This window comes from Monodelphis domestica, chromosome 5 (assembly GCF_027887165.1).
Source record: "Monodelphis domestica isolate mMonDom1 chromosome 5, mMonDom1.pri, whole genome shotgun sequence".
Taxonomy (NCBI): Eukaryota; Metazoa; Chordata; class Mammalia; order Didelphimorphia; family Didelphidae; genus Monodelphis; species Monodelphis domestica.
This window is the reverse complement of record NC_077231.1, coordinates 61,566,745-61,586,408: the sequence shown is the minus strand read 5'-3', so window position 1 is coordinate 61,586,408 and position 19,664 is coordinate 61,566,745. Positions and strand designations below refer to the sequence as shown.

The window sequence follows — 19,664 nt, the reverse complement described above, 5'->3', positions numbered from 1 at the left end:
GCATGGCATAGGGAATTAAAAATGCAAATTAAATAATTCCTGCACTCTAGCAGCTTCCTTTTCTGTAGGAGAAAGCAACATGTTGTAAAGCGTGAAATTATGGTTGAGACTAAAAAAAAAATCTAAATTTAAGTGGTTGCCAAGGGAAATACCAAATAATAAAATACCAAAGTCAGCTGCCAAATTTTATGGTGATTTAATTGATATAGTAGAGAAGATTTTAAGAAGAAGGAGGAAGGAATGGGCTAGTACCTGGCAGGAAGATAGGAGATCTAGAAAGTAAGGTTTTGAGTGTGAAGGAGGAAAGAATCAGCCTGACCTCCAAAAAGGCTTAGCTAAGATGCCCAAACCTGAAATCAGCTCCAGGGCAAAACTCGCCACCCAACACTCCAAGATGTTGGAACGGTTAGCACGCTGCCAGCCAGAGTCATCTCTCCAGGGAAAAGAGAGAGGCAGAAACTGACGTGCCTTATATGGACATTTTTACATCACTTTTCTGCATCTCATTTTTACCAATGAGGACTTAGCTTGACTTAGGACAGCCTAGAGATCTGTCCTTTTTTTTTTTTGCACATGTCTGTTGAAGGCCATCTCCTCAGATAATTAAATCTTGAGTTTGATGCAGACCTTTCAAAATCTTGTTAAGCTGAGTAGGGTGGAGAATGTGGAGTTTCCAAGACCTGATTCTGTTATTCCAAGTATCTCCTTTGTTATTGATCAGGAAATAGCTAAATCATATCTTCTAAAGAATGGTCTGATATGTGTGGGATAGTTTTAAAATTCACAATGTAAAGAATAAAATAAATGTGTAATATATGCCAGGAAAATATAATTCCTTTATTGAGGGACAGAGAGATAAATATAGCTGATGGGATCAGGAAAGGCCATGTGTAGAAACAGCCTTTGCTTTCAAATATACTAGGGATTTTAAGAGTTGGAGATTGCATTCTAGCCATGGAGGGATAACATGTACAAGGTCTCAAAAAAAGGAGATGGAATGTTTTATCAGAGGATTGGTTCATCAAAGTGACCTATGTGTAATAAATCTGGGAAGGTAGGCTGGAGCCATGTCTTGAAGGGATTTAAGTGGCAAATAGAGGAGTTTATTTTTAATCTTAGAGGCATTAGGGAGTCACTGACTCTTTTTGAACAAGGGAGTGACACAGTAAGACCTGTGCTTTAGGAAAATCACATTGGAAACTAGGTGAAAGATAGATTGGATTAGAGGTAGGTATGTCTTTTGAGACAAAGAGACCAGTTTGGACCATTGTTCACTAGTTAAATTTTACTTATTTTTTTTTTTTTACATTCGCATCAGTGTATTAGTTACTACAGATGATCTTCATGTTATTTTTTCCTCTCTTCATTCCCTCTTTCATTGTCTTAGTAGCATAGGAATAGAAGGATGCAAAACCATCTTAAAAGATGGAGGTTTTTGTATTTTTATTAGTCTCAAAAACTGACTGGGGAACTCAAGTACTGTACCTATTAAATAAATTTAATGACTATCTGAAAGGTGGAAGTTGTTAAGTAAAAGGGCTGAGTCCCTACAATTGATACCCAACTCTCGCAGGAACTAGCCAATGTTTGACTAATCCATCCCTTTCTTTGAACCTGGGTATAAAACTGGATTTGTTAGTTTTGAGAATGTCCATCTCCAGAGAAATAACTGACAAAAAGAAACATTCATGACATAGTTTTATATATACATACAACTTTTTTCCCCTCCATTGATACTTTCTCTAGTGTGGAGGGGGGAGATGGAAATTCTTGGGAATTTTAATGTAACAACGAATAAATACATTTAAAAAAAAGAAACTGGTATCATTGATGTATGAACCGTCTGAATGGGACAAATCAGTTCTCTGTGCCTTAATTTCCTCATTTGCAAATTGACAGGGGGACAGAGTTCCAGAAATGTAAAACATAGACTACACAATCCTAAATTTCCTTAACCAGATTAAAATGTAACTGGGGAATAGGTGACAAAAGAAATAAAAATATAATAAGGCATACATAGGTAATAATATCTTTTTGAAAAGTTAATATGTGGCTTGCAGTGATCATCATGTATGATTTAGTGGCCCCTCATTTTGAGTTTGACACCATTAAGACTATAAGATCTCTAAGTTCTCTTCTGGGTCTAAATCTTAAGAACTCACGAATCTGAGGTTACAGCTTTTGCTGGAAACTCTGGTCTCTCTCTGGTTACCACGGAAACACCTGGGAAGAAGCAGGCTTGGCACTGTCAAGTGTATTTCAGGAATGGTTTTGTGGGTCCCTTGAGGCAGTGGAGCCACAGGAAGCTCTCAGATTTACCTCTGCCTCAAGCTGCCTGTGATCAAAATGTGAGCTTAAAGACTAATGTTACTATTGGTGCCATTCGAGGAGAATATTTATGGAATATTTAATTAGGATCAGTAATGACTAAACAGACACTCAGCTGTGTGATAATGTGTTAGGACAATGACATAGATCTTGTTTTACTGATGTGTGAAGACAATAGATTTGTGGGGCTATACACGTGTGTATATATATATATATATATATATATATATATAAGTACATACACACATATCTGTGTGTATATGCATAAAAACAAACAGGCACAAATATGTACATGAAATAGAAAATCAATACTTATATACATATATGATATATTTATATATAAAAGTCTTAGAAGTTTATTGCTCTCATAGTTAATTATGGAAATCTATTTTGTGTGACAAGTTTCAATAGAATTCAGAGAGATTATAGAAAGAGATATAGCCAGAAATAGAAAAGTATGATTAAGAATAGCTGACATTCCTATACTATGATAAGATTTTGCATATGCCATCTCATTTGTCCCTCACAACAATACTGTGAGGAAGGAGTTAATACAATCAATATCTTAGACAGATGAAGGAATGGAAGCAGAGAGTGATTAAGAGAAAGCCAGAGAGATAGAAACAGCAAGCCTCGATGACAATGGGACTGAAATCCTTTTGCCTTCAAGTACCAACAAACTGCCCAAATGAATTGAGAACTGAATCTTCAGTAACTCTGAAACTTTAGGGATTATGGAAGAGTCATTGCTATAAGAGCTTTGTTTTTCCATAGGGAAATACAGCCCAGATAAATGAGGGCATTATTTTGTAATTGGGATTACCTAAACTCCTATTTTGTGGAATGTTGTATTTGATTCAATGATTTAAATAAAATTATGATGGTTTAACTACTCAATGTCAGCATGGACAGATGACTAAAGGAGAAAGTGACAATAAGTTTCTGATTGTATGAACTAATTTTCCATTCCAGTGAAATAGAGCTGACTCATTCGCCTTAATAATGTTAATACCTCACCACCTTTTATTTATATTGTTGTTTTCATGTTGTCTCCCTCATTAGATCCTTGTGAGACAGGAACTTGTTTTTTATTTTTCCCCCTTTCTTAGTATTCTCAGCATTGAGTACAGTGGCTGGACAATAATAAATATTTAATAAATGCTGGTTGACCAACTGAGTATGGGTGGATTTCTGCCTTGGTAAAGGGAATCTTCTTCCCTATATTTTCATAGCTTTCTGAGCAGTTTTTAACATGAGAAAGGATGTCCATTCTTTCTTGCCTCCAAACAGATTCTCGTCATTGGCTTTATTTACTATTATTATTATTGTTGTTATTATTAACTACAATGTATTTTTGCTTTAATATTTAAAAAAGTATATCATGTTATCTCGCTTGATAGGCATAAAGTATGTGGTTACACTGGATAAGTTCTGATTGACTGTTGTTTGCTCACCACCAGAATTACTCAGAACAAAATTGTAAGTGCCTAGGACCTGCAAAATGGACATGTTCTTTGGGCATGCAATTTTGATGACTATTTCCCACTCATCCACCATCACTAGAACCCAATTTTTCAGGGGTATTCACTCTATAATGCTAAAACATTCAAAGTGATCCTGTCAACTTGAGGCATAATTGAAGTTCTGAATAAAAGAAAGGAAGAGAGCTGTAGAAACTGAGGGGAAAGTGAAAGCTAAAAGTATGAAGCAGCCTGTAGCTTACAGAAGTAGGAATTAGTGTTGAATCTTTCAGTAACTTTCAGCAGATTTCACACATTCATAATTGGATTTCCACTGAGACTGTCATTATTATGATTGTTATCTATGCTTTCTCAACTTCTGTTACTGGTTTCCTACAATACTACCTGATTATTTATGATGTCTGGCATTTAGAGTTCTAACTTTTCAAACTTTTTTCAAAGCTCGGAGTGAATTTGTCTGTGCCTTTATCAGTTTCCTGAGATAGCAGGGCAGGTGTTATTATCCCCCCAAAACCAATAGGAGCTGAAACAATGGGAATTTGGTGACTGAAGAAGCACTATTTCTGTAGGTTTCATATTTTGTCCCTTTTTGGGTATTTTCTTCTGACCACTTTCATTCTAATATGACCTTCTTTTATTATATCTCTTAAGAATCATAACAAATTTGATTGATTATAGGTCCTGAACCAAATTTGGTTTTAGAAGCATTCCCAGTATGTCACAAGCATGGAAGGATAAAACAGGTCTTTTTCTTTGGATTAAGATCTTACAAAAAAAAAAACAACTTGTACTCCTCATCTCCACACAGTATGTATTTCTAGGTATTATGAAAGATCATTTGCTCTGAACTGAGAGGAAATGGGTTTAAATTCTGCCTCTGATGCTTATAAATGTAACTTTGTGCAAGTCATTTAACCTCACATGGATAGTCTATTTAGCCCCTGAAGTCACCTCTGGTTATAAAAATCTTGAAGATGCAACATGATGTGGTAGATAGAAAAGTAAAAATCGAAAATATTTATTAAGTCCCTACTATATACTTGGCACAATACTTACATGACCTGGGTATAATCCCTGATTCTGACACATGCTTTGTGACCCTAGGCAAATCACTTGCCCTTTTACTTATGTAGGATGAATCTCTAATACTCTAAATTGTAGAGAATGTACTAACTTGCATTGGTAGAGGGGGTTCCTTCTTTAGTAATTTTCCATACCAGTAAAATTCCAGATCTTATTCTCGTCTCACAGTCACATCGAACATGTTCCATGCCCTGGCATGCTTTTATTTCAAGTTGAAAGAACAGTAACTGGAGATAAAATGTCTTTCATGGGCAAAGACTAATAGACATAACATTAAATTAGAGTGTAGTTTATGCATTTGGAGTGTGGGAATTTGAGGAGGAATGAGAGAGGACACATGAAAAAAACCTGGATGGGCATACTGGGATTATCTTGTGAAGACTTTTATAGAAGAATAGAATTTATATTTTATTCTGAAAGTAATAGAGAGTCATCAAAGGTTCTTAAGTAGAGGAGTAAATTAAGTAAATCATTTTGGTAGCCAAATATAGATTGGAGTGGGGAGGGATACCACACAGAGACCACTAAAAAGGCTGTTGCAATATTTCAAAGAAGACACGATAAGACATAAACTAGGGAGACTGATAAAAGTCCCCAAAAAACAAAGAAAATGATAGGAACAAGAGCACAGACAAATAAGGGGACTAAAGAAGGAGTGAATTTGAGCAAACAACAGAAAAAGAAGAAAGAAACTACAATAGACAGCTACTACTCAGCAAATGGAACAGAGGGGGAGAGATCAGGAAACGATAAACCAGAAATCTCAGTGAATTGGATACAGGCTGTGGAAGAACTCAAAACACAATTAAGAGGGGCTGAAGACAATTGGGAAACGAACTTAAAAATTAAGATAAGTCATCTGGAAACAGAGGCACTTGAACTAAAACAAGAAAATAGTGTCTTGAAAGCCAAAATCAACCAGCTGGAAAATGAGGCAAAGGAGATGAAAGATGAGGTAAAGAGGATGAAAGATGAGGTAAAGAGGATGAAAGATGATCTTCAAAGAAAATCAGACCAGAAGGAAAAAGACGACCAAAAAGCCAGAGATGAAATCCAATCTTTAAGAACCAGAATACAACAACTAGAATCAAGTGACCTCACAAGGCAGCAGGACACTATAAAACAAAACAAAAAGAATGAAAAAATTGAGGAAAATGTGAAGCATCTCATTCACAAAACAGACAATTTAGAAAATCGTTCAAGAAGAGACAATTTAAGAATAATTGTACTACCAGAATACCACGACAAAAGAAAAAGCCTGGCCATAATACTAGAGGAAATTATCCAGGAAAACTGTCCCAAGATCCTGGAACAAGAGGGGAAAGTAGAGATTGAAAGAATCCACAGATCACCCCCTGTATTTAATCCCCAACTGACAACAACAAGAATTGTTATAGCCAAATTAAAAAACAATCAGATGAAAGAAAAGATATTACAAGCTGCCAAAAAGAAGCCATTCAGATACCACAGAAACTCGGTGAGGTTAACACAGGATCTGGCTGCATCCACACTGAAGGACCGAAAGGCATGGAATACAATATTCCAGAAAGCAAGGGAACTAGGTCTACAACCAAGAATAAAATACCCATCAAAACTGACTATATTCTTACAGGGGAAAGTATGGTCATTCAACACAACAGAAGATTTCCAAGCATTCATAAATAAAAGACCAGATCTGAACAGAAAATTTGATGTCCAACCACAGAACTCAAGAGAATCATCAAAAGGTAATTAAAAGAGAGGGGAAAAAACAAGCAAAACAACAACAAAAATTTTATAAGAGACTCAATAAGTTAAAATGATATGTATACCTATAAGAAAAGAGGTCATTGGTAACTCTTAAAAACTGTTGCTATCACCTGAGCAGCTAGAAGAATTACACTCAGAGGTAACAGTGACAAACTGTATAGGATGAAAGGACAAGACATAAATAGGTATATAGATATATGCATACATAATTACATATACATGTGTATGTATATATTTATATATATATATATACATGACTAGAGCTAAAAAAGAAAAGAGGTTATGACTAAAAGAAATGGGAAAAGAAGCAAACGGGGGTAAATTTATATGTCACAAGGAATCTCATGGCAGGAGGGGGAGAACATCGATACACTGGAAGGGTAAAGAGGTTGGAGGCAGGAAATACTCAACTCTTACGTACTTTGAAACTGACCCAAAGAGGGAAGAACAACCCCATCCATTGGGGAGGAAAATAGATTTGCGCCCTATAGGGGAGTAGATGGGTAAATAATGGACTGGTGGGGAGGGAAGCAGTACAAGGGAGGGAGAGGGTAGGGGGGGAAATTTTAAAAAGACTACAGGGGAAAATAATAAGGGAGGGAATAAGAATGGAGGGGCATAGAAAGGGAAGTAAAATAAGGGAGGAATGGGGGGGGGCTGACTATAAACAAACATTGGTATAGAAGGAAATAGTGAAAGAAGAAAAGGCAGGACCAGGAGTAGAAATCAAAATGATGGGAAATACACAGCTAGTAATCACAACTCTGTGAATGGAATGAACTCACCCATAAAATGCAAGAAAATAGCAGAGTGGATTAGAATTAGAATCCAAAACCCTACCATATGCTGTCTGTAAGAAACACACATGAGGAAGGTTGATACACATAGGGTGAAAGTAAGAGGATGGAGACAAACCTATTGGGTATCAAATGATAAAAAGAAGGCAGGAGTAGCAATCATGATATTGGACAAAGCTAAAGTAAAAATAAATCTAGTTAAAAGAGATAGGGAAGGTAATTATATCCTGATAAAAGGCAGTATAGACAACGAGGAAATATCTGTACTCAATATGTATGCACCAAATCACAGAGCATCCAAATTTTTAAAGGAGAAACTAGAGGAGCTCAAGGATGAAATAGATAGAAAAACTATACTAGTGGGAGATCTGAACCTTCCCCTATCTGAACTAGATAAATCAAATCAAAAAATAAATAAGAGGTGATAGAAGCAAATGAAATCTTAGAAAAATTAGAGTTAGTAGACATATGAAGAAAAATAAATAGGGACAAAAAGGAATACACCTTCTTTTCAGCAGTACATGGTACATTCACAAAAATTGACCATGTACTAGGGCACAAAATCATTGCAAACAAGTGCAAAAGGGCAGAAATAATAAATGCAAACTTCTCAGACGACAATGCAATAAAAATAATAATTATTTAGGGTAAATAGATAGATAAATCAAAAATTAATTGGAAATTAAATAATATGATTCTCCAAAACCAGCTAGTTAAAGAACAAATCTTAGAAACAATTAATAACTTCATTGAAGAAAATGACAATGGTGAGACATCATTTCAAAACCTATGGGATACAGCCAAAGCAGTACTCAGGGGGAAATTAATATCCTTGAGTTCATATATAAACAAATTAAGAAGGGCAGAGATCAATGAATTTGGCATGGAAATTAAAAAACTAGAAAGTGAAGAAATTAAAAATCCTCAGATGAAGACTAAATTAGAGATCCTAAAAATCAATGGAGAAATCAATAAAATTGAAAGTCAAAGAAATATTGATTTAATAAATAAGACTAGAAGTTGGTACTTTGAAAAAACAAATAAAATAGACAAAGTACTAGACAGTCTAATTAAAAAAGGGAAAGAAAAAACCAAATTGACAGTATCCAAGATGAAAAGGGAGACCTCACGTCTAATGAAGAGGAAATCAAGGCAATCATTAAAAACTACTATGCCCAATTATATGGCAAAAATATGGCAATCTAAGTGATATGGATGAATACTTACAAAAATATAAATTGCCTAGACTAAAATAAGAAGAAATAAATTACCTAAACAACCCCATATCCGAAAAAGAAATTGAACAAGCCATCAAAGAACTCCCTAAGAGAAAATCCCCAGGTCCAGACAGATTCACAAATGAATTCTATCAAACATTCAAAGAACAGCTAACCCCAATATTATACAAACTATTTGACAGAATAAGACAAGAAGGGGTTCTACCAAATTCTTTTTACGACTCAAACATTGTACTGATCCCAAAGCCAGGCAGGTTAAAAACAAAGAAAGAAAACTATAGGCCAATCTCCCTAATGAATATAGATGCAAAAATCTTAAATAGGATACTAGCAAAAAGACTCCAGCAAGTCATCACAAGGGTTATCCACTACGATCAGGTAGGATCCATTCCAGGAATGTAAGGATGGTTCAATATTAGGAAAACCATCCACATAATTGACCATATAAACAAGCAAACCAACAAAAATCACATGATTATTTCAATAGATGCAGAAAAATCCTTTGACAAAATACAACACCAATACCTATTGAAAACATTAGAAAGTATAGGAATAGAAGGGCCTTTCCTAAAAATAATAAACAGTATATACCTAAAACCATCAGCAAACATCATCTGCAATGGGTATAAACTCAAAGCCTTCCCAATAAGATCAGGAGTCAAACAAGGATGACCATTATCACCTTTATTATTTAATATTGTACTCGAAACACTAGCAGTAGCAATTAGAGAAGAAAAAGAAATTGAAGGTATTAAAATTGGCAATGAGGAGACCAAGCTGTCACTCTTTGCGGATGATATGATGATTTACTTAAAGAATCCCAGGGAATCAACCAAAAAACTAATTGAAATAATCAACAACTTTACTAAAGTTGCAGGATACAAAATAAACCCACATAAGTCATCAGCATTTCTATATATCTCCAAACCAGTTCAGCAGCAAGAATTAGAAAGATAAATTCCATTTAAAATCACCCTAGACAATATAAACTACTGAGGAATCTATCTGTCGAGACAAACACAGGAACTATATGAACACAACTACAAAACACTCTCCACACAATTAAAACTAGACTTAAAAATTGGAAAAACATTGATTGCTCATGGGTGGGAAGAGCTAACATAATAAAAATGACCATCCTACCCAAACTTATCTATCTATTTAGTGCCATACCCATTGAACTACCAAAAAACCATTTTTCTGAATTAGAGAAAACCATAACAAAGTTTATTTGGAAGAATAAAGGATCAAGGATATCCAGGGAAATAATGGAAAAAAAAAACAAAGGAAAGTGGCCTTGCAGTCCCAGATCTCAAACTATATTACAAAGCAGTGGTCATGAAAACAATTTGGTACTGGCTAAGAGACAGAAAGGAGGATCAATGGAATAGACTTGGGGTAAATGACCGACCTCAGTAAGACAGTCTTTGACAAACCCAAAGACCCCAGATTTTGGGACAAAAATTCAGTATTTGATAAAAACTGCTGGGAAAATTGGAAGACAGTGTGGGAGAGATTAGGTTTGGATCAACACCTCACACCCTACACCAAGATAAACTCAGAATGGATGAATTCCTTGAATATAAAGAAGGAAACTATAAGTAAATTAGGTGAACACAGAATAGTATACATGTCAAAACTTTGGGAACAGAAAGATTTTAAAACCAAGCAAGACTTAAAAAGAGTCACAAAATGCAAAATAAATAATTTTGACTTCATCAAATTAAAAAGTTTTTGTACAAAGAAAACCAATGTAACTAAAATTTGAAGGAAAGCAACAAATTGGGAAACAATCTTCATAATAAAAACCTCTGACATAGGTCTAATTACTCAAATCTATAAAGAGCTAAACCAGTTGTGCAAAAAAATCAATCCATTCTCCAAATGAAAAATGGGCAAGGGACATGAATAGGAAATTTTCAGTTAAAGAAATCAAGACTATTAATAAGCACATGAAAAAGTGTTCTAAATCTCTTATAATCAGAGAGATGCAAATCAAAACAACTTTGAGTTATCACCTCACACCTAGCAGATTGTTCAACATGACAGCAGAGGAAAGTAATGAATGCTGGAGGGGATGTGGCAAAGTCGGGACATTAATGCATTGCTGGTGGAGTTGTGAATTGATCCAACTATTCTGGAGGGCAATTTGGAACTATGCCCAAAGGGTAATAAAAGACTGTCTGCCCTTTGATCCAGCCATAGCACTGCTGGGTTTGTACCCCTAAGAGATAATAAGGAAAAAATCTTGTACAAGAACATTCATAGTTGCGCTCTTTGTGGTATCCAAAAATTGGAAAATGAGGGGATGCCCTTTAATTGGGGAATGGCTGAACAAATTGTGTTATATGTTGGTGATGGAATACTATTGTGATAAAAGGAATAATAAAGTGGAGGAATTCCATGGAGACTGGAACAACCTCCAGGAAGTGATGCAGAGTGAAAGGAGCAGAACCAGGAGAACATTGTACACAGAGAATGACACATTGTGGTACAAGGTAACATAATGGACTTCTCCAGTAATGGCTTTACAATGTCCCTGAACAACCTGCAGAGATATACGAGAAAAAAAAAAAACTATCCTCAAGCAAAGGACAAACTGAGGGAGTAAAAACACTGAGGAAAAGCAACTGCTTGACTACAGAGGTTGAGGGGACATGATCGAGGAGAGACGCTAAATGAGCACCCTAATGCAAATACCAACAGCAAGGCAATGGGTTCAGAGCAAGGACACATGTGATACCCAGACGAATCGCCAGTTGGCTAGGGAAGGGGTGGTGGGGGTGTGTTTGGGGGGGAATAAAAGAAAATTGGTCTGTTTCCAATGAACAATGTATGAAAATGACCAAATAAAATAATGTTTAAAAAAAAGATGTAAACTAGCCTGGTGTCTATATGAACACAGAAGGAGACATTTATGACAGATTTTGTCAAAGGAGAAATGCCAAGATTTGATAATGGATTGGGTTTGTGGGCTGAATGAGAAGAAGGAATTGAAGGTGCCACCTAGTTTGAGAAAACTTCATTGACTTCAAGCATGATAGTGACCCTACCAGTAACAAGAAAATTGATTTGTGAGGAGAACAATACTGAGTTTGGTTTTGGACATGTTGAATTTTGGGTATCTATAGGACATCCTATTGTAAATGCATATGAGGAGTTTAGTGGAGGAGAAAAACTAGGTTTCCATATATCAGTCTGAGGATGATCTTGATGGTGATGAACATGATGCCTACAAGTGAGAATGAAAAGAGAAGAGGGCTAGGACAGGTTAGAGAGAGAGCCACAGTTAGGGATGGCAGACATGAAGATACAGCAGAGGAGAGAAATATCCAGGAGAGGGAGGTAATTGTTAGTACCAAATGCTGGAGAGAGAGAAAAAGGATTAAAATGGATGATTCATTGAATTTTATTATTTAGAGATCATTGACTGAGTAATCAGACTTTAGAAGCAATATTATTTTGGCAGCTTTGTGAAGAATGGATTGGAAAGGAGAGAAACTTGGAAAAAAGGGAACCAAATTTGAGGGTGTTAAAATAGTCTAGGTGTGTGATGATTAAGGTATGATTTAATTGACATCTATTTTATTAAAGAGATCCAGATGCAAGAGATAACATGGAGGTAGGATTGATGAGGAATTTGCTTCAAGATGAGTGGGAGAGACAACAGAGAGGGAGGAGTAAGGATGACTCTTGTCTTGTGAACCTGTGGAATTGGAAGAAATCACCTTCGTTAGAAATAGGGAATTAGGGAAAGGAGAAAGGTTTGTTTGTTGCTTTATTTTTTTTTGGAAGAGGTGGGTGAGATATTAAATTCTATATAGGAGATGCCGACTTTGAGCTGCCTCTGGGACAGTAGTTAGGAATATTGAATAGACAGTTGATGTTCGGCTGAAGTTCAGGAGAGAGACTGGAGCTGGATATAGAAATCTGGGAGTCAGCTACATAGAGACAATAATTGAACCCATGGGATCTGATGAAATCATCGAGAGTATAGAGAGAGGGCACAGTTCAAAACAGATCTAAGATACATGTACACAGCTAATTATGATAGCAATGTGCCGATAAGATATCCATATGAAGTATACTGAGAAATTCATGAAGGAACAAACATTTACAGTTGGAAGTTGGGTGTAGGATGGGAATCAGAAGTGAAATAGTAAGTGTTGTAAAGATTAAAATTAATAATCAGTAACTAAGTATTATATTTTGAAAGTTTTATTAATAATAACTAAAGTAAAAGTAAGTGCCTGACCTCAGCCTAGTCGTGTGAAAAAAAAAAGACAGTGATCATGGGAGGAACTCAAATAGTATGTCTTAACTCTCTCAGAGTTTCCATTTTGAAATGTTTTCTTTCAGGGGAAATACTGGACAGAGTTCTAAACTTAAAGGATAGGAGACTTTCTAATTGTGTGAGTGTTGTCAAGTTATTTAAATTTTCTCAGTCACTATTTTCTCATCTGTAAAATGGTCAAAATAGCACCAATACAAACTACATTCTGAACCTTATGTACTGTGTAAATTCTAGCTACTAATATTGTTGCCATTACTTAGGTGTGTCTACTATCTTCTCCAAATGGAAAAGTTTGTATTTTTGTTTTAATACATTTTGTTATTTTAAAAAGTAAGTTCTCTTTATGTGAAAACTGTATTTAATTGTATGAGAATAATTTTCTTTAAAAAGTAATGCTTTTTTAAAACCCTATATTTCTCAAGTGTCTTATGGTTACAAGATGCTGATATGGGTAAGAAAAGGAAAGAAGTAATGCAGAGTTGAATAAGAAGCAGCTCAATAACCTTAAAAAATTATAATCTTTTAAATGGAAGAAAGGTAGGAGCACAACTAGATGTTAAGTACATAAGAGAGGTTAAATGGAAATTCACAGAAAGAAGGCGACATTTTATTGTATTGGGAAATAACAACAAAAATACTCCTTTTCCTTTTGTCTTCATAATGAAAAGCATAACAATTTGTATCATATTATCTTATTTTTAAGTTCTTCATATCACTCATTTTTAGTTAGCTGAAATTCTTCCTTCATGATTCAATTAGGAAAATCAGAGAATGTCAGAACTTTTTTTTTTCTACTTATAGGCTTTCTTTTAGCATATTTTTCAAAATGATCAGTATTCTTTTTTTAACTTTATCATATCTCTGGATTATTAAACATTTTGATGTGAAATATAATAAAATTGCTCATCCTTTGGATCTCATTTGCATATTCCCTTTTGTCCAGTCTACTTTTATGTTGTGGAGAGAAATCTCAACAAATTTACTGATGCAATGAAACTTTACCATTAAAGCAAGCAATAATCAATAGATTTAGGACTTGCCCTTTTTGAATAGTTTTGTTACAATTGATGCCTCTCTTCTTTTTCAGGATATTGAATCCCTAACAGGAGGATTGGCTGGTTCCAAGGGGGCCGATCCACCGGTAAGTGTAACGTCCTATCCAACACATTAGTCTTAATTACTACAGAGTGAAATGATGTGTACCATAGCCTTTCAGATATGATAATTAGTTGCATGCCATTTAGCATGGATATGTAATTTTGAAGGGTGACATACTTGTGAAAAAGAAAAAAATTAAAAAAAAATTCACTGAAATAGAATTTCAGTCTTGTATAATGTCAGGCTATCAAAGTTGACATTTATTTCCATTTCTAGTTTGTGTTATTTAAGTAAAACTTAAAAAAACCCTCTTAATCATACATGGAAATATTGTCATGTCTTTGAATGAATAATATATGGTTTTTATCGTCTATCTAATGCAATGCTATAGAATTTAGAGTTTGTTGCTCCAGAAATGAATAAACCAGATTTCAGCTGGGATGAATTTTATAGATACTTTGAAGTAATATGGTATCAGCAATGGGTGGCTTGTTTTTTTTTTTCCATTTACAGACTTCAGGAAGCTTCTAGAATATGACAAAACTTGGTCCAAACTAGATCTCCTAATGGTTTTTAGGAAATGTTAAAAGTTCAACATATTTTCATTTTAGTTTCCTCGAATGGGCATGTCAGTTTTCAGATTACATTAAGGTAATATAATATGGGAGAAAAAGATCTTTCAAATGATTCTTTGTGACAGAGTTAGAAAGATAAAACTGATTACATACAGGACTGCTAGAACAATCTTGTAATTTCATTGTCATCCCTAATATATACCAAGATATAAAGCTTCTATCACATGGTTAACAAAGCAGAAGGTTAAAATGCATTTTTTATGAATTGCTGTGAGATATTCTAGAGGCAGTTCCAAAGGATGGTGGGAAGGACTAATGGATATCCTGCTTTGGTTTTCTTTCAAATGGAAATCTTTGCTTCCTTATTTTTGATGTAGGCAGATACTTTTGTTGATTTTCATCAATCAGGAATATTAGATGATCCTGTGAAGTGTAAATAAATATGCCGAGACCACCGAGAGTAACATATATAGATCACAGATCAAAAATAATTATTATATAGTTATATCCAGGGGCAAGCTAATAAAGAGGTTCAATAAGTGGCTTTCAGTATGATGTAATTTCAAGGGTACAAATCAAAGCTTTTTGACTCCAAGAATTATCTTCACCACATAGTTCAATAGGAATTTATTAAGTTCTTACTATATTCCACTTAACTCTAATTCACACATAAGTCATCACCCTGCAACGTTCTTAGACCTCTTTGAAAAAGAGGAATTTATTGAGTAGGGGAAAGACATGGTCATACCTCAGCTTAAGAAGATCATTTTGACAGCTGAATGTAGGATGAATTGGAGAGGGGAGCAACATGGCAGAGACCAAAAAGAAGGCTATTCACAAAAGAAAACACTATCCACACAATTAAACCTATATCTAAATAATTGGAAAAACATTAATTATTTGTGGGCAGGATGGGCTAACATAATAAAAATGACAATCCTACCCAAAATAATTTACTTATTTAGTGCCATAACCATTAAACTGGCAAGAAACTTTTTTACTGAATTATAAAAAAACTGTAACAAAGTTCATTTGGAAAAACAAAAAATCAAGACTATGAAGGGAAATTTGGGGAAAAAATGTGAAAGAAGGTGGCCTAGCAGTACTAGACCTCAAACTATACTATAAAGCAGTGGCCATCCAAACAATATGGTACTGGCTAAGAGACAGAAGGGAGGATCAGTGGAATACACTTGGGGTAAGTGATCTCAGCAAGACAGTCTGTGATAAACCCAAAGATCCCAGCTTTTGGGAAAAAAATCCACTATCTGACAACAAGTGCTGGGAAAATTGGAAAACAGTATGAAAGAGACTAGCTTTAGATCAACATCTTACACCATATACCAAGATAAACTCATCATGGATGAATGACTTGTATGTAAAGAATGAACTATAAGTAAATTAGGTGAACACAGAATAATATACATGTCAGATCTTTGGGAAAGGAAATATTCTAAGACCTAGCAAGAGTTAGAAAATATTACAAAATGTAAAATAAATAATTTGGATGACATTAAATTCAAAAATTTTTTTGTACAAACAAAACCAATGCAACTAAAATTAGAAGGAAAGAAACAAATTGGGGAAAACATTCATAACAAAAACCTCTGACAAAGGTCTAATTATTCAAATTTATAAAGAGCTAAATCAATTGTACAAAAATCAAGCCATTCCCCAATTTACAAATGGGCAAGGGACATGAATAGGCTGTTTTCAGATAAAAAAATCAAAACTATCAATAAACACATGAAAAAATATTCCAAATATCTTGTAATCAGAGAAATGCAAACCAAAACAACCCTGAGGTACCACCTTAAACCTAGAAGATTGGTTAATATGACAGTAAAAAAATAAAAATAAAGAATGTTGAAGGGGGTGTGGCAAAATTGAAACTTTAATGCATTGCTGGTGGACTTGTAAATTCTGGAATTCTGGAAGTCAATTTGGAATTATGCTCAAAGACCATTAAAAGACTTTGCCTGCCCTTTGGTCCAACATAGCATTGCTGGGTTTGTACCCCGAAGAGATAATAAGGAAAAAAACTTGTAAAAGAATATTCATAGCCACACTTTGTGGTAGCAAAAACATGGAAAATGAGGGGATGCCCTTCAATTGGAGAATGGCTGAACAAATTGTGGTATCTGATGGTGATGGAATATTATTGTGCTCAAAGAAACAATGAACTAGAGGAATTCCATGTGAACTGGAATGACCTCCAGGAAGTGATGCAGAGTGAAAGGAGCAGAACCAGGAGAACATTGTACACAGAGACTGATACACTGTGGTATGATCGGGTGTAATAGACTTCTCTGCTTTCAGTAATGATCCAGGACATTTATGAAGGGCTTATGAGAAAGAACACTATCCACATTCAGAGGAAAATCTGTGAGAGTAGAAACACCTAAGAAAAACAACTACTTGATCACATGTGTCAATGTGAAGATAATTGGGGATATAAACCCTAAATGATCACCGTAGTGCAAATATCAATAATATAGAAATAGTTCCTAATCAAAGACACATGTAAAACACAGTGTAATTGTGCATTGGATATGGAAGAGAGTTGGAGGAGGGGAGGGAAAATATGATTTTTGTAATCCTAGAAAAATGCTCTACATTAATCAATAAAATAAAATAAAATAAAATAATTCACAAAATATGGTGAAGACCTGAACTAGCCTGTTATCTATATTACAGAGAGAAGGGGATATTTATGACATATTTTGTCAAGGTAGAAATGCCAAGATTTGCCAATGAATTGGATTTGTGGACTGAGTGAGGAGGAATTGAAGATGGCACTTAGTCTGAGAGAGTGAGGTAGTGTCTTTACCAGGAATGGGAAAATTGGTTTGGGAGGAGAATAATACTGATTTGTTTTTGGACATGTTGAATTTTGGATACCTATAGGATATCTCATTGTAAATGTGTATGAGACTTGTCTGGCACTCTAGGAGATAAAGCAGGATTAGTTATGAAAATCTGTGTTTCATCTGGATGGGGATGATCATTGAAATAGTGGAAACAGATGATATTTACAAGTGAAATTGAAAAGAGAAGAGGACCAGGACAGAGGTCGAGAGAGAGCCACACTTAGGGATGGCAGACATAAAGATCCACCAGAGGAGCCAGAAGAGTCAGATATATAAAGGAGAAGCAGGAGAATGCAGTGCAATGAAAATATAATCCAGAAGGAGGAGTAGTCAATAGTATCAAATGCTAGAGAGAGATAAAAGAATTAGCATTGAGATAATTTATTGAATTTAATCATTGAGAGATCATTGATGACTGTGTAGAGACCAGTTTAAGTTTAATGATATGATCAAAGGAAAGGTTATAGAAGTTTGAGAAGAACGAATACTTATATGATTGTGCCATAAGAATTGGCTAGCAAAATAATCACAAAAAAATCCCCAGAAATATTTATATGAAGTGATACAAAGTGAAGTGAGCAGACCCTTGAGAGCATTTTACACAGTAATAACAATAAAGTACAATGATCAGCTATGAATAACTTAATTATTCCCAGCAATGCAAGGATCCAGGACAACTCCAAGGGACTGATGATGAAGAAGACTATCTACTGACAAAGAAGGAGCCAATGAAGTCTAAATGCAGATTGAAACATACCGTTCCACATGTATAACTGTATAATATATTACCTGCTATATTCGGGATGGGAGTGGAGAGAAGAAAAAGAGAATATGGATTGGAAAATGTCAGAAAGTTATTGTTGAAATTTGAACCAACATATAATCTGGGGAAAAACCCAAAACATTAAATAAAAGAGAGAAATAGGTTTGATATTTTAATACATACTTATATTCCTTGCTACTGTGTGAGAGTGAGCCTGTTGGATCACTAAAGCTCTGCAATTTGAGCTAGAAGTGGTTAAAGCCAATTTAGGGTCCATACTGTCTGGCAGCAATATATATATATATATATATTTACATATATATATATATATATGATGATAACTGGCTCAGGACAGAAATATAGCACATTCAAGCTTTTGTGATAATTAATAATTGATTAGGGTCCATGAATGGCCAGTGTACTTGGTGTGAGAGTGGGAAAATAATGAATGAAATGGAGATTCATGGATTCAAGGCACTTAGTTAAAAGAATTAGAGATTCATTCTTTTGGCTTAGCCCTGGAAATGGTGAAACATTATGTTTTTTATTTTTCCTTTTATAATTTTGTACAATTTTAAGTTTTTTGTATTAATCCTATAAAAATAAAGGAATGTGGATCAATTACCTATATTGCATTGGAATATATATTTTATATATATATATATACATATATGTACAGTTATGTACATTTCATGTACATGTTGCCCCCTCAATAGAATGTAAATGACATTAGCAACTTTCATTTTTTTTCCTTTTGTGCTTCCAATACATAGTACTGTTCCCATCTTATAGTTATTGCTTAATAATTGATTTTTTATTAGTTTATTTGGTACATATTAATTTAAAACCTGTTCTATGCAATCCCCAGTGGCCTCTGCTGTTCTTTAAGTTCATGCCTCCCTCATCTTTTTCTACCCTCTGCCATCATTAAAAATCTTTTCAAAGAAAATATATGGTAAGTTAATTTATGTTATGTTTGCATTAAGCTGAAAAAATAATAAAAATCAACATAAAGCACATAATTCTAAATATTTGCTGAAGGTAGTCCTATATATATTCTGCAGATCTTTCAATTCAATAAGGAACTGTTAAATACTGAGCTGGGTCTAGGGTGTATAAAAACAAGGAACTAACATATCTAATTAGAATTTAGCCCATCATTCTTGGACTGTGAGAAGATTAAATTTATTTTATATAATTTATTTTTAATTAATTGATGTTTTTTCTTGGAACTTCCTAAATCATGGTTCCTTGTCGCTAAATTTAGTAGAGAGATTCAGCTGTTCTGTAATGACATAAGTTTAGAAATCAAGTTCTCTTTGTAATCACTATTCTATTCTTGCCTCAAGGAATTCTGCTAACATTGAGAAATGTGAGTGGACATAAAG

General features: G+C 34.5%; 1 protein-coding gene across 11 annotated transcripts in view; it reads left to right on the top strand.

The window, feature by feature from the left end:
- Positions 1 to 19,664, top strand: part of PPFIA2 (PTPRF interacting protein alpha 2) — a 654,901-nt gene that overhangs the window by 133,723 nt on the left and 501,514 nt on the right. For all 11 annotated transcript variants that reach the window (XM_056798558.1, XM_056798566.1, XM_056798564.1 and 8 more), the window contains exon 3: positions 14,058 to 14,111. In XM_056798558.1, coding sequence (XP_056654536.1) covers positions 14,058 to 14,111 — 54 coding nt within the window. The remainder of the gene's footprint in view (positions 1 to 14,057; positions 14,112 to 19,664) is intronic.